The 25826-nt window shown below is 38.4% G+C and overlaps 1 protein-coding gene across 3 annotated transcripts in view; it reads right to left on the bottom strand.

Moving 5' to 3' along the window:
- Nucleotides 1-1675: 1675 nt before the first annotated feature.
- The window catches only part of LOC129236752 (uncharacterized), a 90276-nt gene continuing 66125 nt past the window's right edge, over nucleotides 1676-25826 (bottom strand). For all 3 annotated transcript variants that reach the window (XM_054870948.1, XM_054870946.1, XM_054870947.1), the window contains exons 4-5: nucleotides 3878-4029; nucleotides 1676-1908 (exon numbers count right to left, since the gene is read on the bottom strand). In XM_054870948.1, coding sequence (XP_054726923.1) covers nucleotides 1809-1908; nucleotides 3878-4029 — 252 coding nt within the window. In that variant the 3' untranslated portion in view covers nucleotides 1676-1808. The remainder of the gene's footprint in view (nucleotides 1909-3877; nucleotides 4030-25826) is intronic.

Here is a 25826-nt window from a genome sequence, read left to right as displayed (position 1 = left end):
CTATTTGAACACAAACGTTGGTTTCTAATACATTGAAACATTTTTCTGAGTATAAAACAAGAGAAAAAGCTCCCAGAAGAGAAGCGCGAAAGCCTACTAGCCAGATTAATGGGATGATCATTAGTTTATTAAAACAGGATCGCAGAAACAGACCTGCTGACTTCCTTCAAGAAATTTTTGTTAACCTGGAAAAGCCAATAACGAAAAGAGGAGTTGCGCTTCGCCTGACAGAAGCAGCGCTTCACGGCCGACTGGCATGCAAGAAGTTATTGGTAACAGCATCGCAATGACAATGCCGAATCGAGAGCACATGCCCAGGACTCAAAATCAGCGGTGTTATATTTTTTTCCGCCAAGGAATCGAAAATAAATACAGTTTATCCAAATTCGTCTCCTCAATCATAAAGCACGGGTGAGGCTCAATAATGGCGTGAGGCTGTTTTTCGTGGAACGGTGTGGAGCTACTTCATCGTATTGCAGGTCATATGGATGTGGTCAAGTACGTTCTCTCTCTCTCTCTTAGCTTCACACTCTGTGGTGGACCATAGCTTCATCAACAATTCTCCTCCAATCAGTCTCTCTCTTGTCTCATTTCTCCAATTGCGAACGTTCATCGCTTCGAACGTCTGCTTCGAAGTCATCAAGCCATCTCTTTCTTGGTCGGCCAGTCTTTCTCCCTCCAAATGGACGCAAAGTAAACACCCTTGTTTGGATTCTTTCGTTGTTCATTCTTATGATGTGGCCAATCCATCTAATCTATCTACGTCAAGTACGTTCAGATACTTCAAAATGCAATGCTGCCTTATGCAGAAAAGAATTTGTCGGTGATTTTGAAATTTCAACAAGACAATCATGCGAAGCACACTTCTCGTATGGCCAAAAAGTTATTCCGAAAACAGTTTGATCATTGTTTTCGGTTTGTTATCCTTGAGTGTCGCCTAAAATTCAATGGAACATCTTTGGAGTAACGTAAAAAATGCCCTCAGTAAGCAGAATATCACAAATTTGGATCAGTTATGGGATCAGCGGCCTCGGTAGTCTAGCATAAGTGCACTAGCCTGCCATCCCAGAGGTTGTGAGCTCGAATCCCACATAAAGCACGGTCCTTTGCAATCCTCCAATACCATTCCTCAACCCCAAAAACTTATCCTTTCTATCCTTACTGCCGCACAATAGTCTGCGCATTATTTGCATTGTGGCTGCTAGAACAAGCAAAAAAACAAAGAAAAACACGCAATTACATATTTCATCAGTGGCATCAGCAAGATGAAGCGGGCGACCGCTTTAGCGAAGTTCCCAATCACCCGCCCTGTCAGAAATCAAATAATATAGATTAACGAAACCAACACAAGACAAGTCTTGTCGACGCCCTATGCTCTCGAGGGTAGTGAACAAGAGGGGGAAAAATGGGATCAGCATCATGGATTCACAATTCCTGTTGAATGTTGCAAAGGTTTAATACAATAATATCAATGCTAATACGCTGTGCAGCAGTAATAAAGCAAAAAGGCTTTTCAACAAAATATTAATGAATGTTGCCTTATTGTTGCCTCATCAAAAGGCTTTTCATAAAAAACCATCTGCCGTTTGGAGGTGCTTTAAAATGTAGGTCCCTCCATTTATGGAAAAACATCAAAACGCACACCACAAACATCCAGAAAAAAAATACACAAAAGTTTTGTCTTGCTTGTTTTTTTGTTTATTTTGCATTTTGCTATTAGTTGATTACTGCATAATATTAAAATTATTTATAACCTCTTTATCTTTTAAATCAAATTTCAGGGCCCTTTTCCTTCAACTGTTGTGTTCTTATTCGTTTTTTTCACATGCATCTTCTAACTCTGCCCTTGCTGCCATTCTAGCTATGATTTCCATGTCAACTTCCCTCTCTTCAGCTACCATATTCATGCTAATTGTATAAGAAAAGGATAATAAAAAATTATTAGACTGTGTGACAGTGACTTGTAGGTGTAGTAAAACTAAGAAAAATGGTATAGGAGAAATTTTCTAAACAACCCCAAAATTTTATTTTATGGTCAAAAAACCGTTTTTCAGTAGGTTGATGTGAACAATCACTCCTAACTTCGCCAACTTCTATCCGATTTCTAATATTTTTCTTTAGTTGGAAAGAACAAAAACAAGCCTTTTCGACAGTGTATTGACAATTTTTCTGAAATGATAACTGACGAGGCTGTAGACGAAAGTATTTGGAATTTTTTGATTTTTTCTCTATTTTTTCAACTTTGACATCATTTTTACGATATTATCCGATATTGAGGATTTTTTTAGTACACTAATATTATAGTAAATTTGATTTTGCGTCGAATAAGCTATATTTTATTGTAATTGGCTGAAAATTCATAGAGTTGTGTGAGTTTTAAGATTTTATTTTTTTACTACTTTTGTATGTACGTATAGCTGACGCTAAATGGGAATGAGGGCGGCTTTCGAGGCATGAAAATGATAATAAGTGTCATTATAAGCACATATGCATATTATTTTTGGCCATAAAATAAGATTTTGGGGGTGTATGGAAAATTTCTCCTATACCATTTTCTTAAGTTTTTCTATACCTACAAGTTGTGCTAGGTCTCCATAAAAGTATATTTAGTTTTTTTTTTGTTACAAAGTGTTCTTTATCTACATATACAGGCCCGGGCACTCGAAGTGTAACCAATTAAAAGGGTCGTAAATTTAGGTTGGAAAATTACTTTTGTTTGATTCAAAGTAAAAAATGTGTTGCTCGACCACCTTTTGCCTTGACTATGGCCTTGAGACGGTCCAGAAATGAATCTCAAGCTGCCCGAATGTGACTTGCAGGTATTTTGGCCCACTTTCGGACAATGGCTTTTTTCAGCGCCTCGAGACTGGTGAATTTTTTAGTTCAGACCTTGCTTAACCAGATGGCCCAATAATCTATCGGATTGGCGTCTGGTGAATTTGAGAGCCGTAGTGTGGACGTTATGAAGTTCGGAACGTAGTTTTTTAGCCATTCATGGTTCAATCGAGCTTTGTGAGAGCGTGCCGACTCCTGTTGAAACGTCCATGGTCTGCCACCGAAATACTTGCCTGCCCACGGCTTCAAAGCAACCTCCAGAATACTTTCCCGATAATATTTCGCATTTACCTTGACGCCAGGATCGATGAAAACGATTGGAGAGCGCCGATCTGCGATTACAGTGGCCCAAACCATTACCTGTAGCGGGTGCTGCCTGCTGGTGGCCAATCGATGACTCAAATTCTCGTATGAACGGTCGGCACACATAAACCCTATTGTTTTGGGAGTTTAAGAATTGATAAATTTGAAAAATTTTCTTGTCGGAAAACACAAGCGAAGCAACTCCTTCGCTCTCTCAAGTCTGACTTGTTGCTACTTTGGTGTGAGAGCATGCGCCTTTTGGATCTTGTAAGGCTTGACTTTGAGATAATTTTTCAGTATGCGGCGGGTGCTACGGTCAGATATTTTCAGTTCTTTCGCCATTTGATTGGCACTACGTCGGGGATTTCGCTCAAGTCACTTCTTCACGTTTTGAACCATTTCACGTGACGGTGCAGTTTTTTGATGACCACCTCCATGACGTTTCGCTATGCTACCAGTATAATTGTAACGAGTAATGGTGCGATAAATAACAACTTTATTTAATTTAAGTAGCTCGAGCTCATGAATAATCGCTTATGTTTGAAGTCCATTACTGATTTTCTTCTTTCGCGTTTACTCTCGGCAAAATGCTTCCGCACGCTTGTAAACTATACTCTGGACTGTCATTTAGCCAACTAACAGACAGTTGATGCCCGTGCATCAGTTACGCGAGCGGTCTGAAGTTGGTTACACTTTGAGTGCCGAACCCTGTACAAGTAAATATTTTGCAACTACTCACACTGAAAATTTCCTCTTCAACAAATCGCCTTGCACATCCGATTGGCTCACACATTCTTCTTCACTTTTCAAATACGATTCTTCTGCAGCAACATATTTCCTTCTTAAGATCGTAATTCTTATATGCAAAACTGGTGTCCGAATACACAAACCCTGGAAATAGCAATAAATTAATTAATAAGTCCATATTCACATATACATATACACTCCGCGAAATTCAAATAAAGGCACCTTGTTTTTCCTGAAGTAGTTTGAATAAAAACCCTAAAAAACATAGTTTGTTTACAATCTGTAGCGAGTTTCATTAGGAGTTCAAAAAATAAAAAATAAAATTTACACACAATGAGAACTTGAAATACTATTTCTTTTGTAAACACAACCAAATTTAATAGGAAATTCGATTAAAGGCACTGCTTCCACAACAAAGAAATTATTCAGAAAAACATGCCAAATATTGGTTACATAAAATGAATAGAAAGTCCAGCCCTCAGTTTTATTTATCACTTCAAAAGCCCGTTTTGGCATCGAAGCAAGAACATTTTGATAGTACGAAAGTGGAATTCGCGACAATTCCTTGCATACCCCATTAAGAACTGAAGCTTAAACCTTCCAGTGTATTCTCGACGATGAATAATCCTCCACATGTGCTCGATCGGATTTAAGTTCGGGGACCGTGATGTCCACTCAAATACTTGAATCTGCTTCTCTTCAAGCCAACTTCGGCTGGCAAGTATGTCTGTGTTAGCCAGCTAAAATGAGGCATTATATAAAGCGTTTTTCAGTAAGAGCGCTTCAACTTTTTTTTTTGAATAAAACACAAACGGTTTGACTTTTTTAACTAATTTTTTTTTATTATCGAGTTTGAACATTTACATTTAAGTATGAAATTCGATTTCTTTTGCATGACCACCGCGTGCACGTTTTACGAAGTCCAATCATTGAACCCAATTTTCGACCACTCTTTTGCATAAGTCGGCCGAAATTCCAGCAATTTCGCATTCAATATTGGCTCTGAGCTCACAAATCGTCGCCGGTTTGTTACTGTAGACCAATGACTTCACATAACCCCAAAGAAAATAGTCTAGAGGCGTCAAATCACACGAGCGCGGCGGCCATTCGACCGGTCCATTTCTGGAAATAATGCGCTCATCGAACTTACTCTTCAACAAATCAATTGTAGCGTGTGCTGTGTGGCTTGTGGCCCCGTCCTGTTGAAACCACATGTCGTCTAAGTCCATACCATTCAATTGCGGCCAAAAATAATCGTTTATCATGTCGCGGTATCGATTTCCATTCACAGTAACGTGGCGTTCGTTCTCGTCAACGAAAAAATATGGGTCAATTACGCCGCCGGCATGTAAACCGCACCAAACAGTGATTTTTTCGGAATGCAACGGTGCCTCATGAATCAAGTGTGGATTGCTTTCTGCCCAGTAACGCATATTTTGCTTGTTGCCATTGAGCCAAAAGTGAGCTTCATCACTGAAGATGATTTTTCGACTTTAAACTTTCTTAACAGAACACGCATTTTTATAATAAAATTCAGTTCAAGCAAAGCTTGCAGCTCAAGTGTGTAGCGTTCCATGATGAAATGTATACTAATGAAATTTACAAATGACAAGCGAAAAATAAAAAATATTGCGTCGTTCGCCCTCCCTATCGGAAAAAAGTTGAAGCGCACCTATTGAAAAACGCTGTATATATATAATTGGCGCGTACACCCTTTTTGGGTGTTTGGCCGAGCTCCTCCTCCTATTTGTGGTGTGCGTCTTGATGTTGTTCCAAAAATGGGACCTACAGTTTCAAGCCGACTCCGAACGGCAGATATTTTTATGAGGAGCTTTTTCATGGCAGAAATACACTCGGAGGTTTGCCATTGCCTGCCGAGGGGCGACCGCTATTAGAAAAATGTTTTTATTAATTTGGTTTCACAGCGATTCGAACCAATGTTCTCTTTGTGATTTCCGAATGGTAGTCACGCACCAACCCATTCGGCTACGGCGGCCGCAAAAATGAGGCATTACATCCTCCTTAAAGTTAATCAAAACTTTGTTCTATAAATTTATGTAGCCATCTGAGTTCATTATCATCGTCACCCATCAGCAGTACAGCTCGGTGTGAGCTGCAGCTTCCTCAACGAGTCTCTCCCATTTAACTCGCCAAGGGCTACCTTATTCCAGTTTTTTTTTATTTTAAGCTTCCTAAAGCCTTCAGTTACATTTTATAGCCATGTCAGCTTAGTTCTGCCTTTGCATTTTGTGAGCATTGAATTGTAATGAATCATTTTTTCTCTGGTCGCGACCAAAGAGTCACCTTAAAAGTTTCGATTGGTGAAAGAATACTCAAGGCTTTTCAAACGACATTTCTAATAATTTAAACAAGTCGGATCATGGACACTGACGGGTTTCGGCCGAAAATATTTTTCTCCTCATCGGTCCACGGCATGTCCTGTTTCGCAAATTCTAGTTTCCCACGTTTGTGTGGCTCCGTTAGAGTTGATTTTGATTAAAGTGTTTCTAAGCTAATCGATAAACCAGACCCAATTGTAGCAGATGTTTGCCATGAAAATAACTTTTGGTTATTCTTGTTTACCTCTGGTACTCTCCAAGTATCACTAAAGCGTTATTTTGATACCATTATAAGACCCCTAACAAGCAGACATCTACTGTCAGTCAGAGCCGTTGATGTAATGGAGAATATTAGTAGAATTTAGGTTTGCGCACTGTTTCAGCCTGTCGAAGAAAGTACAACTCAGTGACCTTAATCGCGATTTTCCGCGTTCGTGCTGATCGTCCAAACACTGGTAAACATAGTTAGGAGTTTCCAAATGGCGTGGAGTCTCCCGGGACTTTCTGTGTCGTGTGTCTATTATACTGGGACCAAAGAGTTTTCGAAATAACAAATGAAGAAATGGAGCTCTTCTGCGCTTTTTTGAAAAATAAGTTGTGCAATTTCCTTTTAACAGCAGTCAAGGGAATGCTAATAACCGGGTAGGAGGTCTCTGAGACCAATTCAGTTGACCCCTTTCTGGCAAGTTCATGAGCAATTTCATATCCCTCTATGCTCCTATGTCCTGGAACCCAGATCAGAGAAATGTTGCCTGACCACCCAACAGATTTGATCTCCTCCTTACCGGAGTTGACTAGTTTGGATCTGCACCATGGTGTTGTCAGAGCTTTAATCGCGGTCTGGCTATCAGGGAAAAATGTTAATATCTCTCACGCTCTCATGTTTTCGAGGCATTTTACATGCCTGCAGGATCGCAAAGACTTCTGTCCGAAAAATACTTGCAGTCTTTGGCAGTTTAAAGAAAATAGATACATTGGCGGAGTTAGAGAAAACCCTTGTTCCGATTTCCGATGCCATCTTGAAGCCGTCTGTGAAGTCTTGTTTCAACTCTGTTCACTTCGAAAGATTGCCCTGATACGACCCTCAAACTCCAGTTTGCGGATAGAGAGATCTGCACGAAGTTCAGAGAAATACGATGTTAACTGTCTTAAAATGCTTCTTTGAGAGATTGCCTCCAGATACCAAGCCCCTTTAACCTAATTGCACTTTGAGCAGCAATGGAAATAACGTAAAAGTCGATGTGAAGTAAGTGCCAACCGACATTCTGAGCAACACTGGGGCAAGCTTTACTTAAGCGGGTGATGCCAATACATGCAATTCTTTATACCCTCCCCAGTTTAGTGATATTATAGTCCTTCGGAAGAGCTTCCCACCAAACCAGGCATCCATACGTTGCCAAAATTGCCATAACTATTAGGTTGTACTTTAAAATAGCCACCTGTGGCTTTGTCATGGCACAGAAAGTAAATGAAGAAATACCATTACCTTTAAGTGAATTTCAGTAGCGTATAACTTTTTCAGTACTCACTCTTATCATTTTGGGTCGTGATAAAGCTGAATCCAAGCGTTAAAGGTTTAACCATTGACAACTTCCGTTTACTTACGATGTCATTTGCGTTCGAAATAAAGTTCGAATTTATGCCAGTTGCGTACCAAAAATTTATGACTCTTAATTTTTGACAATTTTTTATAAATTCGAGTGATTCTTCTGGAATTATTTCCTGGCCGCCATCAAAATGTAACTCCTCCAAATTAATTAAATCTTTAAATATATCGAGTGGGACTTTGTGTAAGACTTCGAGTGATATAATAACTCGCGAAAATTTCAATATCCGCAAGCTTCTCAATTCAGAAATTCCGTTTAGATGAAATCCAGTTAGATAACCATCATAGAAAATGAGCTCCTCCAATTGATTTCTTTTGCGCAGTTCATCAAATAAGATTTTGTCGTGGTTGGGAGCGCACGTATCATATAAACCGGGTTTCTCTGCGCATGAATCACATTCGTGAATAACGAAATCCCAAATCTCAAGCTTCTTTAGTAGGGGTAAAGTGCCAATCAATTGCCAAGATTTGCAGGGATTATACTCAACCGCAAGCTTTTCGAGATACTTTAAGTTTTTGACCATTTCAAACGCGTATTTTTCGGAGAATACTTCCTGATCATTGGGAATTACTAGCACTCGCAGTGGATTGTGGTAGGTGGTGTGAATCAAATTTTCCGAATATATGAATTTGTCGGTGTAAATGTGTAGCTCAGTGAGTCGGCAGAGGTCAATCAAATTTCTACCTAAGGAAAAGAAACAGAGAAAGGGCAATTAAAAGTGAATACTGAAAGTGACTATGGGTGGGGCAGGTGAGGTTAGGTTAGGCTATAATGGTCACCCAGAAAGTGAGCCCCCTTGTACACAGAGTTTCAGTTCATCCTTTGTGATACCATTGCAAAGGAAAAGAGGTGAAAGAGGGTGAAGGGGAAGGAAAAGAAATTATTGAAGAATTACTGATATTTTTACTAGAAAATGAATATACTTATATACTTATGCATGCATATACAAGGTGAAGTCCAAAATAAACAAGTCTGAGGTAAAATAGAAACGACAGGAGCTTTGTTCTGATAACTTCGAGTTTATTTATTCAAAATAGTCCACTCTGGCCTCAATATACTGTTTTGCGCGATTTAAAAGCTTTTCGAAAGAGTGTTTCAGGTCATTGACCGGAATGTCCTTCGGGATGTCGGTACAAGTCTTTTGGATGGCCTCTATGGACGCAAAACGTTTTCCTTTCATGGCCAAATGCAATTTTCCGAATAGGTAGAAGTCACTGGGAGCGATATCAAGTCAAAAAATCAGTCAGCTTCCTTCTTTGCGATATTCAGAGCGAATTCGACGATTGCGATACAACAAACGCTTCAAAACGCGGTTTGGCCCATTGACACGAAGTTCTTGTGGACAATTCCTTTGGACTCGTAAAAACAAATGAGCATCGACTTAATTTTGGACTTCTTCAAACGTGATTGTTTGAGTGGTGGCTCGTCTGGGGCCTTCCATTCGGCACTTTGACACTTGGTTTCAGATTCACGTTGGAAACACCACTTTTCGTCACCAGTTACAATGTTGTAAAGATAGTTCTCGTCTTTTGTCGTTTCTTTAATGAGGTCCTTCGAATGTTGAATTCAGAGCAATTTTGGTCCTCAGTTAATTTGTGCGAAATGAAACGTGCACAGACCTTTCGTAAGCCTAAATGATCAGTTAAAATGGGATAAATCGATGTTTTGGAGTCATTCAACTCCGATTCCATGAATTTTAACGACGATTTTGGTTCATTTTTGATAAATTTACGAAGAATTTTGAAGGAGTTTTCGGTAATTACTGATTTTGGGCCGTCTGTTGTCATTTATGTCCTTACAACCATCTCTGAAACGCGTAAGCCACTCATGAACTCATGAGCACGAGATAGAAAATCATCGCCATACACTTTTTTCATCAATTCAAATGTTTCGGTAAACGTTTAACCGATTTTAAAACGAAATTTTATATTAGCTCTTTGTTTGAAACCCATTTTTGTACCGACGACACAAACATACTGACACCACTGAACCGAACGCCACCACTCCACTTTCACTGGAAGTCAGCTAGGGATGTAACTTCCAACGCACTAACTCATTAAAAAGTTAGCGCCATCAAAAACATTTTTATAACGCCAGTCTTGTTTATTTTGGACTTCACCTTGTACATGCAAACAGCTCATAACTCTCAATAAACTTTACATGTAAGTAAAAAAATAAAATATTGATGTATAAAAAATTACCACTTAGATCGTAGGTGCCAATGCATATTAAAGCTTTCAGATTTGGCAAAGGCAAAAGCTCAGCCATATGCTGATCAGTGAACGAAAAGAGTTTTGCTTCCTCAATCTCTGGATGAGATTTGCGTAGTTTGTTTAAAAATCGTTTAGAACACTTCGATTTCGATAAATTAATTCGCTTGATTATTTGCATGGGAAAATCGTCGGTGCCTATTAGGTGACCAAAGTTTTGAGCTAAATAATCATTAACTTCCGTCCAGTTATGGAAATACCCATAGTAGATGTACTGAAATCTTTTACACACATTCACCCAGTGGCAACACTGGCTATCGTGATCCAATCGCTTACAAATGTTTATCAAGCATTCGTCAGGCAAGTCGAGTATTGTTACCATTGTCCTTTTTCGTTTTATACTGTGTTACAAAATGTAAAAAAAGCGCAAACAATTTCTTGAATTCACAACTGCTACTATTTTTGTATATATTCTATACATATATGTAACATATATAAGTTTATAAAGATTACCGCAACGAGTTATTTAGAAAACTAACAGGTTCCATTAAAAAATTCGTCTTTATCCGCACGCTATATATATCGCACTTGTTACGTTAAAGCGTAACAACTCAAAATCTGAACATTTTCAGTAGAGACGAAAAACTGTTTCTGTAAATATTAATAATATATTACAAGGAAAAAAATATGTATTTGCACGAAAATATCATTAAAAACTATATGACGGTTGTTTCATTCTTATTTGTTTAGTAGTTGCGCTAAAATAACAAATTTTTGAGTTGTTACTCTTTTCCTGAAATTTTTTTATGCACTTAGTTGTGTTATTTTGAGTTGTCTCTGTTTAACTGAAAATTCTCACTAGAATTTATAAATGTTATTTATAAAATACAGGAATGCCAATTTATTGATGTTTAATAAAAACTATTAACATTTATTCATTTCCAGTAATTCGAAACAAAAGTTATTGCTTATTAAAAAAAAATTATTAATGAATTAAACTTAAATTAAGTGTCTATTAAGTTTTTATAGTATGTCTCATAAAAACTCTTTGGAATAATGTTCTTTTTGACCAGGTCTCCTATATCTCGTTTTTTAACTTCTGATAAAGGCAAATTTTCCAAATAATGAAATAATTGAAAATTTACAAAAAATCAGTTATGTTTTCAGAACGAAAAAGGGTTAATCATCAATAGTATAAATATGCACATACAAAAATTGATTCTGAAAAATTATAACAATTACCAGGGTATAAAAGAAAAGACATTCATAAAGCTAAACAATAATATTTTTCTATTATTTGTAATATAAAAATAACTTACTTGTAGCTATTCCAATATTCAGTAGACTTTAAGTTGTTTTTTTTGTACATTGACTTTTATAAACTCTGTGTCCTTATACGATGTTTTATAAAAAAAAGAGTCAATGTTGTCCTTATCCACGCGTAGAACTTTAATGTTACGCCAATTAACTTTGTGGTTGGCCTCATTTAGAAAACCATTTTGACCCCATTCTTCTTGTAGTAACTTCAGGTCGTAAAATTCATTATGCGATAATTCGTGAACTGTGTATGGTGAGCCAGTCTTTTTGGCGGTTGCTATTAACATGATATATTGATCTGGTATATATATCGGTTTGCTACCTAAATGTCTTTTTATTTGTCTTTCTATTACACTATGTAAGTTATCTCCTTCATTTTGAGAGTGGCCTTGAATTAAATATTTATGTGTTTATTTTTTTGCTGTCCACAGCAGTTGTCGGAATAGAATGTTAAGTCTAAATCTTGAACATTGACTGACTTTTGTACAAGATTTTCAATATATAAAAGTACGCATGTTCCTATTTCATTTGAACCACGCTTTCCTTCGGTTTCAGTCCAAAAAAAGCAATCTACCACCTTCGCTTTAAGGTCACTGATTGTAAAATTATAACAATTTATTTTACTTTTTTAATAGAAGCTTGAGGAAAATCCTTTTGGCAATAAAAGAACTGCCTGTAGATCGTATACAGCTACATTGCATTTTTGTTTGTCCAGATCTTTTTCTTTTCTGCATAATTCCTTTTCTCCTTGATGTAAAGTGTAAATTTCGTTCAGATCATTTCTTTCATTTTCATCTGAATTTAAAAACGATTGGCAGAGATCACATTGATCTTTTTTTGGCCTAAAAAATGAAATATTAAAATCTTCTTTGAATATCCTGTAGAACATAGTTCTACTTCCAGGAGTTAAATTATCAGATTCTCGCAATTTTTTATAGTCCATGTATAGATCTCCAATACTTTTGCCGCTTTCTATGAACTGGCGTGTTGTTTGAGCGCGTAAGTAATGGGATTCGACTTTTGGTATATTTTTTATAAATTCCTTTATACTGTTCTTAATTTCAGTACCTATAGTCGGATGGTTCTTATGCTTCCCACGAAGGTCAATCTCTACAAATCCTTGTTCGCCTTTTTTTTATGACTGTATCTATAACTCTGTTATTAATATCAAGAGTTGCTTTGAAAAAGGTCTTGCATACTCTAATTTGCGTTGAGTCTATTTCCAAGAAAAAGGCGTTATTTAATTTGCGAAGACTTTCAGTGCAGGATTACCTGTACTTGGGTTTAAATGGTGTTGTGTCTAGCTATAAACTCCCTTTGCCTCTGTAAGTCACCAGTGGACCAAAATTTATTGAAGATTTCAGTGCGTGAGGATTCTGATATTTTCTCCCTGCAATGGAAACGACGCTCTTCTTTACACGGTGACTGTATTTTTTTTTATTATTATTATTATTATTTTTTTGGAAGAAGATTGTGATGTGTACGAGAGTACAGGGTTTCTTAAAAGTTTTTGACGGTTTTGCTTTTTGTTTTGGGATTTGTATCTGGAACATCTTTTTTAGCAACTGTTTCCTGTGTCTAAATTTCGGAAGAACTACTCGCAATAACTTCAGACGGATAAAAAGCGTCCTCTGAACTGCCGCTAAATGGATCTAAAGTACTATCATCGCTTATATTGGTTGATTCCATTAAAGCCTTTGTAGTGGCATAGTGTTCTAAGTTTGGGCACGTCATCTCATTGAAACAGCAACAATAAAAATTAGGTATTTTATAAAATAACCTGCGAGGGTAATATTTATATAGTTTTAATTTCATGATAGTAATTTTGTGCAATGAATCAAACAAACAATCATGTTTGTTTGCTAACTCATCTTTTACATTGTGACACTTACAGGGTGGCTGATGAAAGCCGCTACCAAAAAAAAATTGAATAACTTTTTTTCTTTTTAAGTTATCTGTTCCATTTTTGTTTTAATTTGCAGATTGATGTTTAAAATTTATTAAAATGGATAACTGGGACACGCAAACAAGAATTTGGATAGTCCGCCGCTATCACGCACTGGAGTCCGTAGTTTTGGTACGGCGATCCCCCGAGCAGATGGACCATAATGAGACTGGTGAATAATTTTGCTGAGCAAGGAACAGTCACAAGAAGGCCTTATCATCGAAACCCACCAGTTCGGACGGAGGAAACGATCGCTGCTGTAGCTGCAGCTATACAAAGCAATCCAAGGGTTTCAACAAGAAGCTTATCTGCTCAACTTGGTGTCAGCCGACAGTCTTTGCAAACAATAATGCACAAAGATTTAGACTTATTTCCCTACAAAATTCAAATGGTTAACAAACTGAATGCAGCAGACTTGCCGATTCGCTTGGAATTTTGCCAGAAGATTCTGCAAATGGTGGAAGAAGACCAAAACATGTTAAACTGCCTTTTCATGTCTGATGAGGCCCATTTCGATTTAAACGGCAATGTGAACAAACAAAATTGTCGAATATGGAGTACTTCTAACCCACAGATACTCCACGAGACGGAATTGCATCCTCTTCGCGAGACAGTGTGGTGTGCGGTTTCTTCACGCTGTATTGTCGGGCCTTATTTTTTGAAGAAAATGGTCACACCGTTACGGTTACTGGAGACCGTTATTTGAAAATGCTGAAAGAATTTTTCTATCCAGAACTACGCCGAAACAGAATTCCTTTCAACTCTGTGTGGTTTCAACAAGATGGGGCAACGTCTCACATAGCCCAGACTGTTATGACAGAGTTGCGACGAAAATTTCCCAATAAACTGATTTGAAGAAACTCCGAATTTCGTTGGCCCCCCAGGTCGCCTGACCTTACTGCACCTGACTTTTTCTTGTGGGGTTTATGTAAACAAGAAGTTTATAAAACAAAGTAAACAAATTTGGATGAACTAAAACAATCCATTCGGGCAACAATTGCGGCTATTCCTGTCGCAACTCTCAAAGCAGCAATGAACAACTTTTTACTAAGATGCCGCACTTGTGTCAACGAGCATGGGGGGCATTTAAATTCAATTATTTTTAAAACTAGTTAGGCTACATTTAATAAAATTTAATGACCTTCAACTTGAAAATTGAAAATTAAACGAATTCCATACACTAAAAAAAAAGTTATTTGAGTTTCTTAATGTAGCAAAATTCATCAGCCACCCTGTATAACTACCCCATGTAAGCACACACTAAGAAAACTTTATTTTTTTATCAAAATGACCACAGTAACGAATTTACCATCATAATGGAAACAATACGATATAGCACAGTAGAATAAACTTACCTAATGACACTAAAGAGTGATAAGCCGAAATAACACGTAACTTAAACAACTTAAACAAACCGTTTGGTTGTAAACAGGCACAATTCAAAATGTTACACTTTATGTGATACAAATTTGTTCAAATACTTGGAGACAACTAAAAATGTAACTCTTTAGTTGAGACACAAGAAGTCATTCTGAAAACAAAGAGAGAGTCATAACGGTTTTTTAAAGGAAAGACTAGACAAACCACTGAACGATTTTTACAGTAGGTAGAGATGACCACTGTGCATTGTTTTCTTGTAAAAAACTAACATTTCGAAATTTTGAGTTGTTACGCTTTAACGTAACAAGTGCGATATGGTAAATTAAATGTGTCGAACATTAGTGATTTTGTTTTGGTTTTGTGAAAAAGTCTGATTTTGTGCCGAAAAATCGTCAATTGCGGGAAGAGTTGATTTTATTCTTTCATTCGAAAAAAAACGGCGGTTGAAGCGCATCGGGAGCTACAAAAAGTTTATGGAGATGCTGCTTTAAGTGAAACAACGTGCCGAGATTGGTTCCATCGCTTCAAAGACGGTGATTTTAATGTTGACGACCGTCCGCGTAATGGAAGACCAAGAACCTTCGAAGACGCTGAATTGGAGGCATTGCTCAATGAGGATCCGTGTCAAATGCAAGAAGAGCTTGCTTCAGTATTAGGAGTTACCCGTCAATCCATTTCCTAGCGATTGCATGCTTCGGGAATGATTCAGAAACTTGGGTTCCTTATGAGTTAAAACCAAGGAATGTTGAACGTCGTTTTTTCTTTTTCCCCTGTGAACAACTGCTCCAACGGCAAAAAAGGAAGAGTTTTCTTCATCGCATCGTTACGGGTGATGAAAAATGGATTCATTACAGCAATCCAAAGAAAAGAAAGTCATGGGGACTACCCGGTCATGCTTCTACGTCGTCGCCTCGGCCGAATATTCACGCTGCGAAGGTTGTGCTATGTATTTGGAGGGACCAAGTTGGTGTAATTTATTATGAACTGTTAAAACCAAGCGAAACCATCACTGGGAATCGGAATCGACTTCAATTGATGCGATTGAGCTGAGCACTGCGCGAGAAGCGGCCGCAAACGCGGAGAGGCATGGAAAAGTGATTCTACAGCATGATAACGGTCGGCCTCACGTTGCCGAATCCGTTAGAACCTACCTGGAAACACTGAAATGGAAAATCTTGCCCCACCCGCCGAATTCTCCAGATATTGCGCCCTCCGATTATCACCTGTTCCGATCGATGGCACATGGTCTAGCTGACCAGCAATTCCATTCATATGAAGACATCAAAAAATGGCTTGACCCGTGGCTAGCCTCAAAAATGAACAGTTTTACCGCGACGGTATACGAGATCTACCAGAACGATGGGAAAAAGTAGTAGCCAGCGATGAGCAATACTTTCAATGATTCACTTGTAATCATTTTTTCAGAATAAAGTTGTGAAAAAACATCGAGAACTTAGTTGCGCACCTAATACATATATATTATTTAAAAAAAAAAGTTTCTAAAAAGTTTTTTTTTGTTAAAAATCTCTGTGGAAATGTATTTTTTAAGGTAGTTTTCTCAATATTTTGCGTTTTTTATGCTTCCCGAGAAGGTAAGAACTGAGTGAGAAAGTAAGTAAATACTAAAAAAAATAATTTTGGTAAAAAAATTTATTGGTAAAAAAAATGTGTTAAAAATGTTTTTGGATAAAATATATTAATTAAAAACTTTTCCTTAAAAAAAAGTTTTTCTTGGTAAAAAAATATATTGGATAAAATATATTAATCAAAAACTAAAAAAGTGTTTCTTTGTATAAAAATTTTTCTTTGTAAAAATTTCTTTTTTGATAAAATGTATTTAAAATTTTTTTCTTTGTAAAATACCACTTTTCTTTGAAAATGTTCTTCGTAAATAATGTTTTTTTGTTAAAAATTTCTATGGAAAAACTTTTGTTTGCTAATTTCTTAAAAACTGATTTGTTTTCTAAATCTCTCATTAACAATATGTTTCATTAATAGCTGGGCCTGAGGTCAGTAATTCCTGAAAGTTTCATAGTAGAATTCCTATAACTTTTCAAGTTATGTTATGTGCATATTTTATCGACTACGGTGCCATAACGGTACTCTTTGCTCTCGCTGTGATCACATTTATTTATTTCTCTTCAAGGGTTCGCGTTGATTTTTCGAGTTTTAGTAAGAGCACTGATATTTTTGTGAGAAATAAACTTAACCCTCCGTTCGGCACCCGGATCTGGCCAGATGGGACTATTCATTTTTAAGATATTTTTGAATTGAATTTAACATATTTCTATTATAGCTAACGTCTTGAGCTTCCTAGTAGCTTCTTCCGTATATAACCTTTTAAAAAGGATTCTCGAACAGGGCTAAAAAGGCCAGACAAGGGTGCCCAACTTAAGGGTGGGTTTAAAAAGGATGCCTAACGGAGGGTTAAAAAACGATTATCCTAAAGCGCTATTTGACTACAATTACACGTTTCGAAAACGTTGGTTTCTAATACATTGAAATATTTTTCTGAGTATAAAACAGGAGAAAAAACTCCCAGAAGAGAAGCGCGAAAGCCTACTAGCCAGATCAATGGGATGATCATTTAGTTTACAGGATCGCAGAAACAGAGCTGCGGACTTCCTTCAAGCAATTTTTGTTCACCTGGAAAAGTCAATAACGAAAAGAAGTGTTGCGCTTCGACTGACAGAAATGGGGCTTCACGGCCGACTGGCACTCAAGAAGTTATTGGTAACAGCATCGCAACGACAACGCCGAATCGAGAGCACATATCCTGGACTCAAAATCTGTGGTGTTATATTTTTTTCAGCAATGAAACGAAAATACAGTTGGTCCAGACGTTAGGACGCATGTGTGGTGACCAAAATATGCTGCATTCGATCCCAAATTCGTCTCCCCAATCATAAAGCACGAGTAGGGCTCAATAATGGTGGGGGGCTGTTTTTCGTGGAACGATGTCGAGCTACTTCATCGTATTGCAGGTCATGTGGATGTGGTCAAGTATGCTTTCTCTCTCTCTCTATCTCTCTCGCTCTCTCTTAGCTTCATACTCTGTGGTGGACCATAGCTTCATCAACAATTCTCCTCCAATCAGTCTCTCTCTTGTCTCATTTCTCCAATTGCGAACGTTCATCGCTTCGAACGTCTGCTTCTAAGTCATCAAGCCATCTCTTTCTTGGTCGGTCTCACTTTCTTCCTCCAAATGGACGCAAAGTAAACACCCTTTTTTGGACTCTTTCGTTGTTCATTCTTATGATGTGGCCAATCCATCTAATCTATCTACGTGAGGTACGTTCAGATACTTCAAAGTGCAATGCTGCCTTATGCAGAAAATAATTTGTCGGTGATTTGGAAATTTCAACAAGACAATCATGCGAAATACACTTCTCGTATGGCCAATAATTAATGAATATCTCCTTATGGTTGCCTCATAAAAAAGCCTTTCATAAAAAAACATCTGTCGTTTTGAGGCGGCTTGAGAATGTACGTTCTTCCATTTGTGGAAAAACATCAAGACCCAAACCACAAATATCCAAAAAAAGAGATACACAAAAGTTTTGTCTTGCTTGCTTTTTTTTTATTTTTCGTTTTGCTGTATAATATTCAAATTATTTATAACCTCTTTATCTTTTAAATCAAATTTCAGGGCCCTTTTCTTTCAACTCTTGTGTTCTTATTCGTCCTCTTCACTTCCCTCCTCTGACTCTTCTTTTCCCTCCTCTGGCTCTGCCCTTACTGCGTATTCAGGAAAGATTTTATCGTTAAATTCCGTCTCTTCGGTTACCCAATTCAGGCTAATTATATAAGAAAAGGATAATACAAAATTATTACACTGTGCGACAGTGATATTATACTTTTATGCAGACCTAGCACAACTTGTAGGTAAAAATGGTATAGGAGAAGTTTCCAATACACCCCCCGAACTAAAAAAAAATTAGAAATCGGATGGAAATTGGCGAAGTTAGGAGTGATTGTTCACATCAACCTACTGGAAGACGGATTTTTGACCATAAGATAAGATTTTGGGGATGTATTAAAAATTTCGCCTATACCATTTTCTTAAGTTTTCCTATATCGACAAGTTGTGCTAGGTCTCCATAAAAGTATATTTCGTTTTTTTTTTGTTACACAGTGTTATTTATCTAAATATGCAGGGCCCAGCACTGGAAGTGTAACCAATTAAAAGGGCCATAAATTTAGTTTGGAAAATTAATTTTATTCTATTCAAAGTAAAAAATGTGTGTTGCTCGACCACCTTTTGCCTTGACTATGGCCTTGAGACTCTCCAGAAACGAATCGCAAGCTGCCCGACCCACTCGCGGGCAATGGCTTTTTTCAGCGCCTTCAGACTGGTGAAATCTTTTAGATCGGACCTTGCTCTTCAAAATGCCCTAATGGGAATAATTCATCGGATTGGCGTCTGGTGAATTTGAGAGCCATTGTGTGTACGTTATGAAGTTCGGAACGTAGTTTGTTAGCCATTCTTGGTTCAATCGAGCTTTGTGAGACCGTGCCGACTCCTGAAGAAACGTCCATGATTTTCAAAGCAACCTCCAGCATACTTTCCCGATAATATTTCGCATTAACCTTGTCGCCAGGGTCGATGAAAACGATTGGAGAGCCCTCATCTGCGATTACAGTGGCCAAACCATTACCTGTGGCGGATGCTGCCTGCTGGTGGCCAAGCGACCCATAAACCCTATTGTTTTGGGAGTTTAAGAATTGATCAATTTGAAAAATTTTCTTGTCGGAAAACACAAGCGAAGCAACTCCTTCGCTCTCTCAAGTCTGACTTGTTGCTACTTTGGTGTGAGAGCATGCGTCTTTTCTATCTTGTAAGGCTTGACTTTGAGATAATTTTTCAGTATGCGGCGGGTGCTACGGTCGGATATTTTCAGTTCTTTCGCCATTTGATTGGCACTACGTCGGGGATTTCGCTCAAGTCACTTCTTCACGTTTTGAACCATTTCACGTGACGGTGCAGTTTTTTTATGACCACCTCCATGACGTTTCGCTATGCTACCAGTATCATTGTAACGAGTAATGGTGCGATAAATAAAAACTTCATTTAATTTAAGGAGCTCGAGCTCATGAATAATCGCTTCCGTTTGAAATCCATTACTGATTTTCTGGTTTCGCGTTTACTCTCGGCCAAATGCTTCCGCACGCTTGCGAACAATACTCTGGACTGTTATTTAACCAACTAACAGACAGTTGATGCCCATGCATCAGCTACGCGAGCGGTCTGAAGTTGGTTACACTTCGAGTGCCGGACCCTATACAAGCACATATTTTGCAACTACTCACTCCATAAATTTCTGTGCGAACTTTGAACCCATACCGAATGCTTCCTCTATATGTGACGCATACGATTCTTTTCCAGCATATATCGTAGCAAAGATCGAAAATGTTATATGCAAAACTGGTGTCCGAATACACAAACCCTGGAAATAGCAATAAATTAATTAATAAGTCCATATTCACATATACATATACACTCCGCGAAATTCAATTAAAAGCACCTTGTTTTTCCTGAAGTAGTTTGAATAAAAACCCTAAAAAACATAGTTTGTTTACAATCTGTAGCGAGTTTCATTAGGAGTTCAAAAAATAAAAAATAAAATTTACACACAATGAGAACTTGAAATACTATTTCTTTTGTAAACACAACCAAATTTAATAGGAAATTCGATTAAAGGCACTGCTTCCACAACAAAGAAATTATTCAGAAAAACATGCCAAATATTGGTTACATAAAATGAATAGAAAGTCCAGTCCTTAGTTTTATTTATCCCTTCAAAGGTCCGTTTTGGCATCGAAGCAAGGACATTTTGATAGTACGAAAGTGGAATTCGCGACTATTCCCTCATAACCACTTTGCATACCTTATTAAAGAACTGAAGCTTAAACCTTCCAGTGTATTCTCGACGATGAATAATCCTCCACATGTCCTCGATCGGATTTAAGTTCGGGGACCGTGATTTTCACTCAAATACTTGAATCTGTTTCTCCTCAAGCCAACTTCGACTGCCACGTGAGACAAATATGTCTGCGTTAGTCAGCTAAAATGAGGCATTACAACCTCTTTAAATTTAATCAAGATTTTGTTCTATAAATTTATGTAGCCATCTGAGTTCATTATCATCATCACCCATCAGCAGTACAGCTCGCGGTGAGCTATAGCTTCCTCAACGATCCTCTCCCATTTAACTCGTCAAAGACTACCTTATTCCAGTTTTTTTATTTTAAGCTTCCTAAAGCCTTCAGTTATGTTTTATAGTCATGTCAGCTTAGTTCTCCCTTCTCATTTTGGGAGGATTGAATTGTAATGAATCATTTTTTCTGTGGTCGCGACCAAAGAGGCACTTCAAAAGTTTCGCTTGGTGAAAGAATACTCAAGGCTTTTCAAACGATATTTCTAATAATTTAAACAAGTCGGATCATCGACATTGAATGGTTTTCGTCCGAAAATAACACATTTTTCTCCTCATCGGTCCACGACATGTCCTGTTTTGCAAATTCTAGCTCGCCACGTTTGTATGGCTCCGTCAGAGTTTCTCCAAAATAATCGATTACCTGCAGCTGAAATTTTTTGCACACTGGCAAGTTTAAGTCACTTACAAGTATTGATACTGCTCTAGGCTGTCGAAGAAAGTAGAACCCAGTGACCTTAATCGTCGAGTCTTAATGGCAGAAAGATTGTATGCGAGATCGATACCATCAATTGAGAAGTTTTAGGTATTTCCTGCGTTTATACACATGACTTTGGTTTTCTGGATACTGATCTTCAGACCGGCTTTCTCAGCTGCTTCTCGCACTGTTTGAATCTTCACCTTCATGTCAAGATAGTTGTGGGACAGAAGACAGATGTCATTTGCATAGTTAAGATCTGCTAGGGACCCTTGCCCCTGGTAATACCGCCTCCAGATGAAGTGGCGTTTTTCATGGCAACGTCCAAAACGATGTACGATGTCCGTGCCGTACACCTGCTAATATTTTGTACCAGAAGTTTTTCATATCCGACAGCTTTCGTCCGTGTAAAGTGCATCGATGAGCTGAATCAGTTGCGATGGGACCCCCTGCACTCGAGGGCGCACAGTGCGGCCGATTCCCAAAAAGCTGGCCAAAAGTCGAAAAAAAAAGTTTCTAGATAGAGTTTTTTTGTCTTTGCGTTGGGTACAGTAATGCCTTGAGTAGTGAAAACCGTTCATAGCAACGTCCTGTACCCTAAGTATCCTCTGTATTTTCAGTCGCAACGTGGCCTTCGTTTGAGCATCGTATTACTGTCGATGAATAGTGAAAGTTGTACACATTTGAAAGATTTTGTAATGGAGTAAATTGAACAAAACCAAATGGAATCATCTTCGGAAGGTTAGTAAAATACGAGAAATCTTTAGTACATATCAATACCTCGACACAAAATTTTTAGCTGCAGCAATACATAGATACATTTTTTGCAATTTTTTTATAAAATTTGAGTTTTCAAACTGTATAGTAATACAACGCCGTCATATGCTGCTTTGAAACCTATTAAAGGTTACTCAAAAAAGTAATGGTTACTGAATAAAACAAGATTCAGCTGCTACCACTTGCTACCTTGCGACCCCGAAAACATATAAATTTACATGCATCTTGATTATGTTCTTGAATATACGCTATTTCACGTGAGGGGGTGGCCAATAGGGGTGGAAGGGGGTGGATTTTCAAAATTTTAAGATCAAATTCGTAATCAGCGACTCCGACAACCCCCGAGTAAGAAATTTTGAATCAATTACTTATTTTTTTGAGTTTTGGCCAGCTTTTCGGGAATCGGCCGCACTGTGGGGCGTTACGAATAGCGCTGTGAAGTAAATTATCGAACGCTTTTTGGAAGAAAGATGAGATAGGGTGGGGTCCTCCACTCCACTTACTTTTAACCGATAACTCGAAGACTGTTGGTGTGGTCGAAGCATTAACGGTTCGCTCTGAAGCTCGCCTGTTCCTGTCTGAGTTCTGGTTGCAGCATCGCGGAAAGTCTTCTGTTTATGATTTGTGCGATTATTTTGTTGATCACATTGGGCAAGGTAATGCCCCTCCAGTTCTTACATTTCGTCAGTTGCCTTCCTTAGGGATTTTCACGATCACGCCTTTCTGCAGTTCATGAGGCAAGCGGCATGTTTCCCAGAATTTCGAAATCAATAGGTGGAATAAGCTCGCGCTGACCACGAGATAATTTTTCAACAATTCAGGCGAGATCTTCTCGTGCCTTGTTACTTTTAAGAGACTTTACCGCTCTAACAACTTTGCAAATGCTTGGGCTATCCATTGGAATGTCAGCTCTTTCCTCATTTGCAGTGTTTCTCTTCGATTGATGACTTGTTATGAGAATTTAAGGCGTATTCAATCAGATACTATGTAGTTATATAAAATCTAAATTTTAAACTTACGTATAAACTCAAATGATTTCATGCCCAACTTAAAAATGATGCAGAAAGTAAAGAAATGAAGAAATACCATTACCTTTAAGTGAATTTCACGTAGCGTATAACTTTTTCAGTACTCACTCTGATCATTTCGTTCATGAATGAGCTGAATCCAAGCGTTAAATGTTTAACCGTTGACGACTTCCGTTTACTTACGATATCATTTACGTTCGAAATAAAGTTCCCATTTATGCCAGCTGGGGCCCCAAAACGTATGACTCTTAATTTTTGACAATTTTTTATAAATTCGAGTGATTCTTCTAGAATTATTTCCTGAGCGCCAAGAACTAACTCCTCCAAATTAATCAATTCTTTAAATATATCGAGTGAGATTTTGCGTGGAAAACCGAACCAAAATTTCAATATCCGCAAGCTTTTTAATTCAGAAATTCGGTTTAGATGAAATTCAGATAGATTACCATGATGGAAAGTGAGCTCCTCCAATTGATTTCTTTTGCGCAGTTCATCAAATAGGATTTTGTCGTGGTTGGGAGCGCACGTAATATATAAATCGGGTTTCTCTGCGGATGAGTCACATTCCTGATTAGCAAAATTCCAAATCACAAGCTTCTTTAGTAGGGGTAAAGTGCCAATCAATTGCCAAGATTTGCAGGGATTATACTCGACCACAAGCTTTTCGAGATACTTTAAGTTTTTGACCATTTCAAACGCGTATTTTTCGGAGAATACTTCCTGATCATTGGGAATTACTAGCACTCGCAGTGGATTTTTGTAGGTGATGTGAATCAAATTTTCCAAACATGTGAATTTGTCGGTGTAAATGTGTAGCTCAGTGAGTCGGCAGAGGTCAATCAAATTTCTACCTAAGGAAAAGAAACATAGAAAGGGCAATTAAAAGTGAATACTGAAAGTGACTTTGGGTGAGGCAGGTGAGGTTAGGTTAGGCTATAAAGGTTGCCCAGAAAGTGGGCCCACTTGGACAAAGAGTTTCAGTTCATCCTTTATGATATGTATCATTGCAAAGGAAAAGAGGTGAAAGAAACCCATAGGATGAAAGGAGAGAGAGGAGAGGGGGAAGGGGATGAAGGAGGGGTTTGAGTATTTGTGGCTTACGAACGGTGACTAATTTGCGGTAATGTTAGCCGCTTTATGCTCTTATCAAATTTTTGGTATCAAGGCCTGCTACATCAGCAACCGTAGGAAAGAAGTTAGAACCAAGATGCTTAAATCTTAATCCTGCGAGAGCGGAGCATCTAACGAGATGATGCTGAGATGATTTGATCTCATTTCCCAAACAGCTGATGCGAAAAGGGCTTGAAATAATTACAAGTCTCACGGCGTACCTCGCGGATAGTGCCCCATGAGGACACACACGAAGTTTGAGAGCTGAGGTTTTGTCATCCTCGGAACATCCCTCGAATGCCTCCGATCCACACGTGACCTCCACAAGGATTTCGTGACCTTACAAGTTTATGGACTTTTCCAGAGTTGACGCGAGGCCAGGAAATAGAGTGCAAGTTAATCTCGATCCTCTCCTTTCACGGGGAAACTACTTCTAAGGCCCCTTGCCTTGCCACCTCGTCCGCTTCGCAGTTTCCTGTAATGTCGCTATGACCAGGTACCCCTGATTAGCCTTATGTCAAAGAAATGGGATGTAATCGAAAGTGAAACCATTCCCTGACTAATTTCGATTGCACCATAACGGCTATCGGAATAAATATGGTGGAGGGGATGAAATAAATGGATGGGGCAGCTAACGTTTGAAACTTTAAGGAAGAAATTTGAAATAACTTCATGTAAGAAACGAATTTATTTTTTGGCTGGGTCATGTTGTCTGAATGGATACAAGCACTCCGGCTCTGAAAGTATTCGATGCGATAGCAGCAGAGAAGAGAGGAAAGTCTCCTCTGCGTTGGAAGGATCAGGTGGAGAAGGACTTGGCTTAACTTGATGTGGCCAACTGGCGCCGGTTAAGAAAAGGAATAAGAAGAAATGAATGCATTTTTCACTTCTTTTTCCTTACATTTAATTATGGAACACTACTTCATTCAAATGGTTTCCAACGCTGGCCTTGCATTAGCTGACATCATGCACCCAATTTTCCAGCACAGCAAAGGTGTGTCTTCAATGCTCAACTGCTGAGAAGTGTTAGTTGATGCTTGGCTGTGCGCACTATAAGAGCCCGAGAACGTGTTGCTGTAGAGGTCCACGGCACACGTCTCATAAATTGATGTACAAATTGCACTTCAGTTCTACTGACTTTAGAACGTACTTTTATGGCAAGCATCGACCCGTTTCGTAATACATTTATTTTAGTTGATAGAATTGGGGTTCCCTTGAGAACCTGTGATCTACTCCTGGAAAGATGGGTCTCGCGTCAACTCAGCACTGGGCTAGTGCGCAAACGTGCAAAGTCGCGAGACCCTTCGGGCTACGGTTAGATCGAGGGCGCCCGAGGGAGCTGTTAAGGCTAACAAAGCCGCAGCTCTCAAATTTGGTGGGTATCCTTACCGGACGTTATCCGTTAAGAGTCTATGCGGTGGGACTTGGGGTTGCCTCATGTCCGTTCCAAAGATTTATACATCTGGGCTCTCGCGAACGTAAATTAGCCATTGTCGATGTCGTTGTAAGTGCGTGGTGATCATCCTCTAATTCCAAGTCCCGTTCTTCGTCCCTTCTCCTTTCCCCTGTATGGTATTGCAATGAACGAATTTTGA

Source organism: Anastrepha obliqua, chromosome 2 (genome assembly GCF_027943255.1).
Source record: "Anastrepha obliqua isolate idAnaObli1 chromosome 2, idAnaObli1_1.0, whole genome shotgun sequence".
Lineage (NCBI taxonomy): Eukaryota > Metazoa > Arthropoda > Insecta > Diptera > Tephritidae > Anastrepha > Anastrepha obliqua.
The sequence above is the reverse complement of the archived record's forward strand: the minus strand, read 5'-3'. Positions and strand labels throughout refer to the sequence as shown.